General features: G+C 42.0%; 1 protein-coding gene across 4 annotated transcripts in view; it reads left to right on the top strand.

The window, feature by feature from the left end:
* The window catches only part of syn2b (synapsin IIb), a 53,499-nt gene extending 41,345 nt beyond the window's left edge, over positions 1–12,154 (top strand). For 3 of the 4 annotated variants that reach the window (XM_077009704.1, XM_077009733.1, XM_077009725.1), the window contains 6 exons: positions 526–600; positions 1,273–1,375; positions 5,223–5,375; positions 5,732–5,798; positions 8,931–9,540; positions 9,867–12,154. In XM_077009704.1, coding sequence (XP_076865819.1) covers positions 526–600; positions 1,273–1,375; positions 5,223–5,375; positions 5,732–5,798; positions 8,931–9,540; positions 9,867–9,996 — 1,138 coding nt within the window. In that variant the 3' untranslated portion in view covers positions 9,997–12,154. The remainder of the gene's footprint in view (positions 1–525; positions 601–1,272; positions 1,376–5,222; positions 5,376–5,731; positions 5,799–8,930; positions 9,541–9,866) is intronic. The other variant, XM_077009714.1, reaches the window with a different exon arrangement.
* Positions 12,155–13,004: the final 850 nt, after the last annotated feature.

The following is a 13,004-nucleotide window of genomic DNA, read 5'->3' as shown; positions in this document are numbered from 1 at the left end:
ATGATGATGGTTATGATGGTGGTGATGATGGTTATGATGATGATGATGATGATGATGGTTATGATGATGATGATGGTGATGGTGGTGATGGTGATTGCACATGTGCTCACATAATCACACACATCAGAGCAATAATCTGACCAACTTTTTACACCCCTCTAATCTTCTATTTCCACTTTGCAACCAAATTTTCAACAGTAATAGAAAAACTGCTTTACAACCATAACCATAACCACCCGAGTCAAATTTGCTCGCACCAGTGATTTTCAAATCCATTAGTGCTTTGGGGTTATAGAATTGGAGCCGAGTACCATAATGACCCATATTCCATGACTAATATAATCTTCAGATAAATATTAATACAAAATTAATTCCTAGCACCAAACAGCTTTTGCAGTTGTTCATTCAATAAAGCTCCACTCTCAATGTCACTATATAAATGTGTTTTTCACCCTCATTTAAACCTCAAAAAACTTTACACAACTCATGATGTCTCACTTAAGCTCATGATGTCTTTTCCCACAGGAGGACGTCCATCTCTGGCAACTGGAAGTCAAACACAGGTTCTGCCATGTTGGAGCAAGTGGCCATGACAGAGAAGTGAGCACTTGTGCACTCCGTCACTTGTACTGGAGATTACACACTACTCACACTTCTGTGGTGCCTTTCGGTTTTATCCGTACTGTGTGTATGAAGGCTAGAATGATAGGCTGAACCAGACGTGGTGGGTAGGAATAAGGCTTACATGAGAGTGGCTTGATTGTGAGTGGCTTGCATGTGAGTTGCTTGCATGTGAGTTGCTTGCATGTGAGTTGCTTGCATGTGAGTTGCAAGAGAGTTGATGTTTTGTCAGCACAAGACTAACAAAAGCAAAAGCTTTTTGTGTGAGTGTGCGCACACGTGTGTGTGTGTGTGTTGTGTGTGTGTGTACGTACATAAGCATATGTGGTCATTTCTCACCTTAGAATTCTTCTGTTTTGTAATGTTAATGGTTCTGTCTGGAAAGCTCATAGTTCAGGATATAACAGCCTTACAAATAGCTGAAACTCAAGGAGTCTCCAATCCAAACTTGTTCTTGTCTTAATCACTTCACTTTAAGAACTAGGTTCACACAAGCTAGATGCATTCAAGAGAAATATGACAGCATGATCGTTCTCTACGCTTTAACTGTATAACTAAATGGGCCTTTTCTATAGAGGTGTGACATGTGATGTTTGTTGATTACATTATTTGCATTGTCTTATTGAAGGCTGATGTGTTGTTTTCCTGCAGGTACAAACTGTGGGTGGATGCCTGCTCTGAGATCTTTGGAGGGCTGGATATCTGTGCTGTCAAAGCCATACATGGAAAGAATGGAAAAGACTACATCAGTGAGGTGAGTGGAATCACAAGGGATTGACCATGAGAAAATGATAATCTCAGTCTCAATTAATAACCATGAGAAAATGATAATCTCGGTCTCAATTAGTAACCACAAGAGAATGGCCTTTCAATTTCAATCTCAATTAATAACCTTCTCAGTCTTATTATTAACATGAGAGGATGAGAGAAAAACCTCTCAGTCTCAGTTGATAACCACAAGAGTGATAATCTCAATCTCAATCAGTTTAATAACCTCAAGAAAATGATAATCTCAATCTCAGTTAATAACCACAAGAGAATCACACAGTCTCAATCTCAATTAATAGTGAGAAGAGAATGATCATCTCAATCTCAGTTAATAACCTCAAGAGAACAAAAGAATGATAGAATGAGAGAAATGATAGAATGATAGCTCAATCTCTATGAATAGTCCAATAGGCAACCGCAGCTTTTTGTCTGCATGTCCAACACACCACTGTCTTCTCAATTTACATTTCTGTATTAAATCTCCTCCAGGCTTCCTTACTGAAAAAAATGAATGATGATAAAACAAAAAGTCTGATGCATGCAGACGATGATCAATAGCTTAGACATTTATGGTTGTCAGTGGTTATGATGGTTACATGAGTCCTGAGACGTCATAGAATATGAAACAATGCTACGTGTTCATGTACGAGAACGACTGTGGTTGTGTGTGGTTGTGTGTGGTTTGTGTAGGCCTGTGCAAAAACAAGAATGTTTTTACCACAGTGACTGTGCATGCACGTGGTTCCAGTGCGCAGCAGTTCCTGGAAGTGAAGGATGAGGGTGATCATAAAACTTTGGTACTTCAGCGGGGATTTTGGCCTATTAAAAACAGCACAGTGGTTGTTTACATTTTAAAGTTCTGGCTCCTGCCAGAGCTGCTCACTTATGACACATTGGTTACATTTTTTTCTGTTCCTAGTTGCCAGGTATTATCTTGGCCTCATTTGGTGTAGCACAGACTTAAATGTGAGACTTCCTAACTAATATTAGCACACAGAAAGTTAGCAGAGTTTGTAAGCAGAAGATTTTGTAGCCTTGCAAGATATGAGAATCATTGATAAGGTGGAATCACACAGAAATGCCTCTTAAGACTGTTTCAAATGTGTGGCTACTCTGTTAAACATACACTGCTGCTCCAAGACTTGTGGATAGTGTTGTGTCCTTGTTACATATGATATATAAAGCCATTCAGTTAAAGCCATTCAGTTAAATCCATTAACTTTTGGTTGGTGCATCTCTGATTGATCAGGTGCAGTGGCAAATCAGCTTAGCGTAACATATCAGTTGTTTCTGGCTTTTTGTTCAATGATTATATAGTTATTGAGGCAGCATATGTAGGCCTTGGTGATTTTCAAGGTGATTTTACCTGATATAAACCACAGGTGTTTTTTTTACAGGTTTTACAAACGAACCAGTACCTCTTCTTTATGCACACTCTGGTAGAAACTTTTGTGAGAAGAGTTCTAACATTATGCTAAAGTGTGGCCATCTCTAGCCACTCAAATTGATGTGAATTTGGTACCATTTCACTGCAGCATGCAGTGTTTGTCAGTACAAGGCCTGCCAGCCAGCTGTACTGCACTCCTTTGATGTGCCAAGAAAAAGTGGAATTTTACACTTCAGACGTTATTCCTGCTTGTCCGGAACAGAAGATCTAATTCCCAAGTACTGGCATATGTTTCAGGACCCAGTTCTGAAAAGTATCCAGTAATACTGCCTGTGCTTTACATCCCGTAAGAGATCTTAAAATGTTTCCGTGGCCACTCTGACCTCTTGGCACCCAAAATTGCCGGGATAAATTTTGACGCTCATCATGACATATCCTGTTTCCCTTTTCCAAACACCTACAGACAAGGAGCAGGAGGCCGTGAGCGTGGTGTACCTGGTGAGCTTGGTGCGTGTAATGATTTTGCTGAGCGCTGTGGTTTTGGTGATGCGCGTGGTGAATGTGATGGTTTTGGTGAGCGTGTGGTTTTGGTGAAGATGGTGAATGTGATGGTTTTGGTGAGCGTGGTGGTTTTAGTAAGCATGGTGGTTTTGGTGAGCGTGGTAAGTGTGGTGGTTTTGGTGAGCATGGTGAATGTGATGGTTTTGGTGAGCGTGGTGGTTTTGGTGATTGTGGTAAGCGTGGTGGTTTTGGTGAGCGTGGTAAGTGTGGTGGCTATGGTGAGCGTGGTGGTTTTGGTGAGCGTGGTGGTTTTGGTGAGTTGTGAACTAGAATGTCGGTTAGACTCTTCCCGTGGGATGTGCTGGTGTGTGTCCCGTCTCCTCCTGGCTACCACAGAGACACAACAGCCAGGCGTCTGATGTTGGCACACAGGAGACCTCCAGTGATGCCTTCCGGGCGTATACATCCGCCTTCCTAAACCAATTCCATGTCCAGTCTCCGCCTCATTCCGCTGCCTGCGTTCTCCCGCAGTACAGCGCACACGGCAACGTCCGCCGTCTAAATGATCGCAAGGCGATGTCCGTTCTCACCGCGAGGGGCCTCGGCCGGGTCCCGGTTTCCATGGAAACTGCTTTTGATGTTGTTGAGCTGCATGCACTGCAGCTTAAAAATCAGCAGTAGCCCTCAGCAAAGCTGCACACACACGTCCCTGAGACGCTCCCTCTAATTCCCATGTCATTCGGTGCAGTGTACAGTGAGATTTTATTTGCAGTCTTAGTGGTATGACCGTAGGCACCATATTTGCATGTTTCGTATCATTATTCGACTCCCCGTACCTCTACAGTCCTAAACAATGTGGGCTACTTTCAAGTACATTATATGTAACGTGGAATATTTCATCATCTCTGAATGTATCATAATTTTCATGTTCAAGTAAATATAGCACTTTAAGAATGTGTTTATCATACAAAGAAAATAAAAGTCAACCATACAAATTAGTATGGTAGAAGTCAACAGCTTGGATTTAACTTTCATATGTACAGTAACATTAAAACTTTGCCTTAATTTGAAGTCATTTTTCTTACTGCTGTTAGTTATTTATGAACTCTTGCATTACATGTTTTGCGTAGCATTGCTGTTGTATGACTCAGAATGTCCAAGTTCCACAAAGCAGAATTTAAATGGAATAAATGCAGCCAGTCAAACCTAATCACTGAAATCTCTGTCTGCTTTGAGGAAAGTGAAGATTTTACAGCATTCACTAACCCTGAAACCCAGAGGAGGCCTCATGTTGCTTATCTTGCTTATGTAACGCCCTCTGACAACAAGCGCAGCTCTCCACATGACCACGTGGCTTTTTTGATGTTCTGCCCTTGGCCGCCCTGAACTTTGACCTCCTCTGAGAGACGTGCGCTTGGAAAAGCTCTCGCTCATGGCGAGATCTAGATAGGAGTTCGACGAGGATTCTGAGCCACTGCGTGTCTCTCTCTCGACGTTTTCACCTACACACACACCATAAATTGTGCTCTCCCTCTGGAAAATCTCTGAACTTTGCTCCATTTGGTCCAACGTGGGATTGGAGTTTCTGAACATATCTGCTGCAGCTTTGCACACCACCCCCAGATTTCACTAATTAGATCATCACAGTGGGGAAAAAAACATAAACCCCTCATTAGTGACCTCAAGCCCCGTGGCGCACACAGCGCACGAACAATTGATCTCAGTGCCAGACAGTGGCCTGGCTGATCCACACCCATTAGCGATGTTAATGTATGCGCTTGGTCTTCAGGTGGGCGGATCCATACCCATTATCACTGTTAATGTATGCGCTTAGTCTTCAGGTGGTGGGATCCATATCCATTAGTGTTGTTAATGTATGCGCTTGGTCTTCAGGTGGGCGGATCCATACCCATTAGTGATGTTAATGTATGCGCTTGGTCTTCAGGTGGTGGGATCTTCCATGCAGCTGATTGGAGAGCACCAGGCGGAGGACCGGCAGCTGATAGCTGAGGTGGTGCTGGGCAAGATGAACCACATGGCAGCCCGCGGCCCCGTGCGGCCCCAGCAGTGGCCCCCAGCCACCGCCCAGCAACCACAGGTACCGCTACATTCACACCTCCACAGGGCCAAGCACTCTGGCCTCCTTTATGTTTTGAGTCAGGATGATGAAGTCACAAGAAAGCATTTTTTCACCCCGGAGCGCTTCCGTAAATACTTAAGCATGCAAATAGATCTTAATGGAGGTGTGTGGCAATTCTGAGTGATGGCTGGCACCCTGCAGAGTTGGCGCCATCTGGTGTTGATTTAGAATGAAACTGCACAATCAAATTATGCAATGTGATGGCAGTCAGAAATCTGGACTGTGTGTGTGTGTGTGTGTGCGTGTGTGTGTGTGTGTGTGTGTGTGTGTGTGTGTGTGTGTGTGTGTGTGTGTGTGTGTGTGCTTCTCCACAGAGCTCTGTCTTAAAGGAAGGCCTGACGGACCCCAACAAGACTTTGTCTCAGCGTGTTCCTCCTCAAGGTTGTTTGCAGTACATTCTTGACTGTAATGGAGTTGCTGTCCAGGCAAAGTGATTTGGTCCACAGCAAGGGCAAAGGTGTCAGCTACAGTGAACACAGTCCTCGTACAGTAGCCACTAAAAAGTGATGAGGGTTAAGTTGTGGGTTGTGCTCTTCAGCAGTCTTTCAGAATGGGCCTCGAATGTGTTGCGTTCGGTTGTACTGCCCCCTAGTGGTGCAGCCTTGGTTGTGTGGCCTTTGGTTGTACTGGCCCCTATTGGTGTAACCTTGAATGTTTGGCCTTCGGTTGTAAGTGGTGTAATGCTCAGGAGTTATTATGCTATGATATGCTTCTTCTATATCAGGGGTAATCAATTAAATCTTTCCGCGGTCCATTTTTGGCAGATAGCTCAGACCTTAGGTCCGGGTTCGCGGTGGCGAACGAAAGTTGTTGAGCGGGGGGGGGGGGCGAACGAAAGTTGTTGAGCGGGGGGGGGGTTGAAAGTAACACTCAAATGGGTGGTGAATGTAACACTCGTCTGAAAATAAATTCTCCGTTTTAAAATATAGTCTCCCGTTAAAATTTTTTTGGCATTTGGGTCCGTATCCAGTTAATCAGGAATGTGATTGGGTCCGGACAGGACGGCGTTCGGGTCCAGATCCGGACCGCGGTCCGCCATTTGGTGATACCTGCTCTATATGGTTCTTATCAGCTTCAATTAAAAACCTTATTGCTGCTTTCTTTCAGCTTTGAATGGGAGATAAAACATTTTGTTCATCACAATTTTTCATTGGCTACATAGTTTTGTGATTCGTGCCAATTGTATGTAGGCCTACACTGGATGAAAAGAATCACATTGTAGTATTCACACTCTATGAATCAGTCAACACTGAGGTTTTGTCAGACCCCTGCTGGCCACATGTCTTCTCCTCATTGAATTTCCTTTCCTTGGCATTTCATTTGCGCTGTGGCCTGTCTCCCCAAAACAAGTCCAGTGCTGCATGGTCAAATGCATTAGGAAGCACGGTGGTGCCATCTTGGTACTGTTTTTTTAGCCATTTCCCCCTACGCTTGGTAGCTCGTTGTTGACTGTCCTGCCGCTCGTGTGTGTGGTAATGCTTCTACATGGCGTGAGCTCGGGAGTGTGGCGCTGGGCATCTTCATTACGCTGATGTAGTATATAAAGATGTCTGGGAGCTGTACATTGAACATTTGACATGATGGTTTGCAGTGCTGCTGTGCTTTCAGTACCGTGGTCATTAATAGTGACTGTGTCAAGCAGGATACGTATGGAAGCAAATCCGTCTCACTAGGTTTTGAAGTTTAAATGCCTTTGAATTTCTAGTGCTGAAATGTTTGCACTGGAATTATGTATCTGAATTTTTTGTCTCTTATTTCAACCTTTTCAGTGACTCATATTCACTTGTATTTTTTCAATGTTACAAAATTCTGAATCAAAAATTCAACATGCTGAAACTGAGTTGTTAAAATTTGCAGTACAAAATTCAGATTAAACATCCGGGACACTAATTATGAGCAATTTTGTCAGATTTTTTTAACATTGAAAAATTCAAGAGTTGAAATCAGAGACAAAAAATTTAGTGAGACGATACTGGTATTGCAGTTGATGCTTTTTTGTGTTTCGGAGAGTTTTTGAGGTTTCTGTGCTGGATTTCTCTTTATCCAGTTTGACCAAAGCATGTTAAAATGGATGCTTGTATTGCGTTACAATAATAATAGTCAGGAGACTAACATTAGGTCTAAAATACTTTTAGATTTTATAGATCGATCTTAGAAATTGCACAATCCTTGTGAATTTCTGGTTCTTTTTTTACATTTCTAAGCCATATGAAACTTTTTGATGGGTGTTTTCACAAAGAAACAGCTAATAATTACTAATAATTAAATATTTTTTATTTATAACTGGGGACATGCTTTACGATGCTGTTCTACCAAAGAGACACTGATCATAGAATCTTGTTGTTGTTGTTTTGGTTTGAAATGAGTGTTTGTGAATGAACTTTTTAGAGCTCCAGTGTTTGCTGTTTTCCTCTTTATGCATTATCACTGGCCTGACGATACTTTTTCTTATTTTAACATGGATAACATGTCAATGATGCCACTGTCTCTTTAAATCCAGTACATGGGTTGAAAGATTTGGACAAACTCCACACAAATATGATTGCTCCCTGGCCCTTGTGTGTGTGTGTGTGTGTGTGTGTGTGTGTGTGTGTGTGTGTGTGTGTGTGTGTGTGTGTAACTCCCCGCCCACCATGTCCAAAGTAATAAAGCCCCTTTTCAATATCTATATGTTATGTGTTATTGTATTGTATTTTGTTTACATTGGTTTACGTACATCAAATTCTTCTACTTCTCTAGCAGACATGCTTTATGTCTGTGTGTGTTTTGTGAACTTCTTACTAAAACAGACCCTTGTGTAGATCCCGATTAAGGATACATGGATACCACAAGGCAGAACATTGATGATTAATAACATTTTATAGTATCAAATGTAAAATGTCAAACTGTGTCTGGAGTTGTTCAGTAAATACAACATATTTCAAAATCTATTATATATGATTAAAATTGGGTCTGTTTAATGTTTCTTTTGCATGTTTCTCTGTGGTCATTTTCCTACATATTGCTATTTTATAATAACAGTTTTTTATTTTCTATTGTCTGAAAGTATATATTGGACTGAGTTAACATCTAATATTTACAAATTGATCTTTGAATTAATCTTTGAATTAATTTTCATGTGGAGCATGTGCATATTCTTTGCCTTTATTCTTTTGCATGCCTGGTGATCACTTTTGGTAAATACTTTATGTAAATCAGCTTTTCTTGACAACAGTACCTGTGATTTTACTGCAAGTCCTTTTACTATCTGTTTAAAATCATTTCACTTTTTCTTCTTGATTGAATAAATCAGTTTCCCACTGATTTGTTTTTCTCTGTGGATATGACCATCATTACACAAGAGATTGTGACCTTTGACCAGACCTTTTACTTTGGCCAAACTTGGGGGTGCATCCTTTATCTATGATTAATTGAAAAATCAAAGCAACTTGTGCTGGATTTAAAATGGCCTTGTTAATATTTGACATGTACACAGTGTTTTAATATGATGAGTGTCTTTTGTGCTAAATCTAGGGGGCCCTGCGAAACCCCAAGAGTCACAAGCTAAGAGTCAAGAACTTCCTTCCGAGCCGGGCCCTAGTGCTTCTGCTCCGGAACCCGTGCAAAAGGCACCGACTCCTCCACCCACAACACAGCAACCCAAGCCCCACGTCCAGGCCACTCCCGCACCTGCCCCAGGGAAGCCGACGGACCTGCCCCCGAAACCCCAGCCCCCAAAGCCTCTTCCCCCCAAGCCTGTGCCACCCATCCGGCGAAACTCCAAGCCTCAGCTCCAACCGAAGCCCCAGACCCCACCTCCGGCCAAGGCCTTTCCCAAGGGCCGGCCCGAAGGCGCAGATCCAAGCCCCACCCCGGGCCAGGCGCAGCCCGATTCAGCCTCTGCACAGGTACCACCCCCGGCCAAAGCCCCCGTTAAGCCGCAGTCTCCCACCAAGGCCCAGTCCCCGGTCAAACCCCAGCTCCAGCCGAAGCCCAAAGAGCAAGCTCAGGTTGAAGCTCCAGCTCAGAGTGCAGGCCCGGCCGAGGCGGCACGCTTGGGCCCCGCGCCGTCCGCAGCTCCCGCCCAGGCTCCCGTAGAGGAGCAGCCGGCACCTCAGCAGAAATCGGCACATCCTTTCTTAAAGTAAGGGTTTCTGCCCTGCTTTAGGAACACTTATTCCATTGCTTTCATGCCCAGTCCTTGGGTCAACAGTCCGCATTTTTGCTTTAACATTTAACTTCTCAGTAAAGCAGTGTACAAGTGACTCAGTGTTCTTTATGGTGTGGGAGCTGGGTTAGGCCTAAAATGTGGACTGTCTCTTGAAACCTGAGGAGTGGCTGTAGAAACTTATGCTATTACTTCAATTTGTGTTGTTTTTTTTAGGGAGCCTTTACAAGTGTCCAGTTATTGCATTAAAAGCCCTTTGGATAATGCTTCATCTGTCTTGCGACTTTGTACCTGTTTTCCAGTAAATCCCAGTCCTTGACCAACGCCTTCAACGCCTTCGGTGAGACCTTCCGTTCCAGCAATGAGGATGAAGCCAAGGCGGAGACCATTCGAAACTTGCGGAAGTCTTTCGCCAGCCTTTTCTCTGACTAGTCACACATTTGCGAGTCAGAGGTCGGCCGTGGCCTGGATTGGCGACAGCGTGTAATGGTCCGAGGTTAACTCCACGTAGCTGTTATTACATCGTACCCTCTTCCCAACTCTGCTGTAAAATGTCTGGATGTCAGTAAGCAAATGGAGAGTGATGTGTAGTGATCTGTTCTGGCACGGTGTCGGCATCTACATTACGTGGTTCGTGCCGGTCTGAAACTGCCATCTGTATGAGGAAGGAGTCTGTTCATATTCAGATGCATGTTCCAGGGGAAACGGTTGTCTAAGGCACTCAAGATGCCCTACTGTGTGCTGAGATGACCCATTAACCTTCGATGTTGTAGCCTTATCGTGGAAGTGTGTTTTTATTTACCCAAAGACAAATATCCGTGAGTAGTTTCCCTTGTGTCTCGCACGCGCTGTGTTTATCTAGCTGACCTGTCGTAATTATTAGCCGATGAGATATTCGTTCAACAATACCTCGATGAGACCTTTATACAAGCACTTTCCTGTCCAAGTTTCCTAACGTACGAATTGCTTGGACTGGTCACTTTCCAATACAGTAGTGGCGTTTCAGTGGAAGGCCTGGTGTCCTGTGTTGTGGTTTTGAATTAAGACCTTATCCACTTGTTGAGCTGTTCATGGGTGCCATGCAGGATCTGTTCATATTGTATTGTACAGTTTGTTCTGCACCTCGGGAGGTTTAAGTTGTAGTTCACTTATTTCTGGTGTCATATTGTTCATGTTGTGTTTCCTTGGTTTGCGGTACCTCTGCATGACTCAGTGACAGTTTTTTTTTCTTTTCTTTCTCCTGTACAGTGTCAATAAATGTGGAACTACTCTCCACTGATTTACTAGTGAACTGTCTGTGGTTCTCATAGTACGACCATCATTTGTTCATTTATCTTACATGTGCACCAGTAGTGACTGCTTATGTATTTGTGAGATTTTTTTTAAGTGAAAGCATGTTTTTCTTCTTGTTACTGGATTGTTGAGGTTATGATAAGTGCAGAGCAGATGTCACTGCCTTGCTGCTTTGAGCAGTTTCATGATGTGTCATGATGTGTACGTAGTGTGGCTGTGTTGATTTGCACATCTTGAAGATTTGTACTTTAAAAAATCTTTAAAAAAAAAACAAAAAAGCAAACAAAGGACATAGCAGCTGACATATGAGCTGGCAATCAAATTATTTTGTTCAGGATGACTAACTCGCTCTTAAATGAAGTATAACTCGCGAGGAAGTATGAATGTGAATTTCCAGTAGATGGCGCTAAGTGATTCGTATAGATATGTGATAAACGAAGCAAGCGATGCAATTGTACAATATTCAACAAAATAAGAATGACGTTAGATAAGATTATGGGGTCTCCTTCATCTCACTTTTCGTATTTGTGATTATAACTATTAGAATATGTATAAGAACGTGTGAACTATATTTCTTGCCAATATCAATCACAACTTAATACGCCATGATTTCCAGCTATTCTCAATAAAAATGGAGGCCAGATATAAAAGTGAAGATTTGTAGGAGAACCGCCAGACGTGACCTTTGTAGCTAAATGCTCACTAACCTTAAAGTGTTACTTTGGTAGATAGGTTCATACACAACCACTGGTCTGAGAGTGAATTTTAGTGAACCTACTCTTAGGTTACTGAAAAATAAATGCTTTTCAAGACTGTAGCTCTTTGTGTGACTGAAACAATACGGTCAGAAGGACTCGTGGTCATTTTAAAATTATTTTCACGTGTTGTCTTGGTATCGCTGCTTTGTTTTTGTGTTGCTTCTGTGTGCCTCAAAGACACCACACATCTATTTCTGTTCTTTTATTTTATTTTTAAGCAACATTCCCAGTCTTAGTCTGAGTTTGGTGGGATGTTGGTGTACGAAACAATAAAAAACTAAATGAAATATATCCGTAAGTGGAAATGAGTACTTACATAGAGTTCTACAATACCTACAGATTTGATTAAATAAAATATGTAGTCCTTGTAGATTTATATCAATATAGGCCTACCCCACACAGATGCACTGGAATTTTGGAATATTTAGATGAGATGTTTATAAGATTTTGGACAGATGTTTTCCCATAAACACACTCTGTAACTGCTAAATGTTATGAATTTTTGAACTGCAAAAATAAAGTTCAGAGAACACCCCTGACCCACTCTTCTGAGCGTGCTGACTAGAAATCACTGCAATTTGCCGCCAATAGAATCATTAAGGTTAAAAACATTAAGGTTGTGTCAGTAGTGTAGTTATTAGCCTATAGCATCATTATAATCCATAATTATAGCCTATAGCATCGTCATAATGCATCATTATGATCTCTACCAACGCCTACTGTAGGCCAATGACTAGCGTGCTTGAGGGTTCGTGCTAGTGTCACTCGACATTAGTCATAATTGTGTTTTTATTTATGACTTCTTTAGTCAGAATTGTTGTTTTTATATGAGTGAGTGTCTTCTGGGTGTTTTTCTAGTTAGAGAAAACAGTTCTAGCTACTGTGATTTAAAGAAATGTCTAAAATACTGTAATTCCTCATATTCCACCTTACAACTTGACAGACTGAACTATATAGCCTATTCACGTATCTATACATTTGACAGACTGAACTATATAGCCTATTCACGTATCTATACATTTGACAGACTGAACTATATAGCCTATTCACGTATCTATACATTTGACAGACTGAATAGCCTATTCACGTATCTATACATTTGACAGACTGAACTATATAGCCTATTCACGTATCTATACATTTGACAGACTGAACTATATAGCCTATTCACGTATCTATACATTTGACAGACTGAACTATATAGCCTATTCACGTATACATTTGACAGACTGAACTATATAGCCTATTCACGTATCTATACATTTGACAGACTGAACTATATAGCCTATTCACGTATCTATACATTTGACAGACTGAACTATATAGCCTATTCACGTATCTATACATTTGCAAGACGTGTTGCTATTGACTACTTTGTGGTCAAAGACC

The sequence above is a fragment of the Brachyhypopomus gauderio genome, chromosome 1 (genome assembly GCF_052324685.1).
Source record: "Brachyhypopomus gauderio isolate BG-103 chromosome 1, BGAUD_0.2, whole genome shotgun sequence".
Lineage (NCBI taxonomy): Eukaryota > Metazoa > Chordata > Actinopteri > Gymnotiformes > Hypopomidae > Brachyhypopomus > Brachyhypopomus gauderio.
Note: the sequence above shows the minus strand (reverse complement) of the source record. Positions and strands in the feature narration are given on the sequence as shown.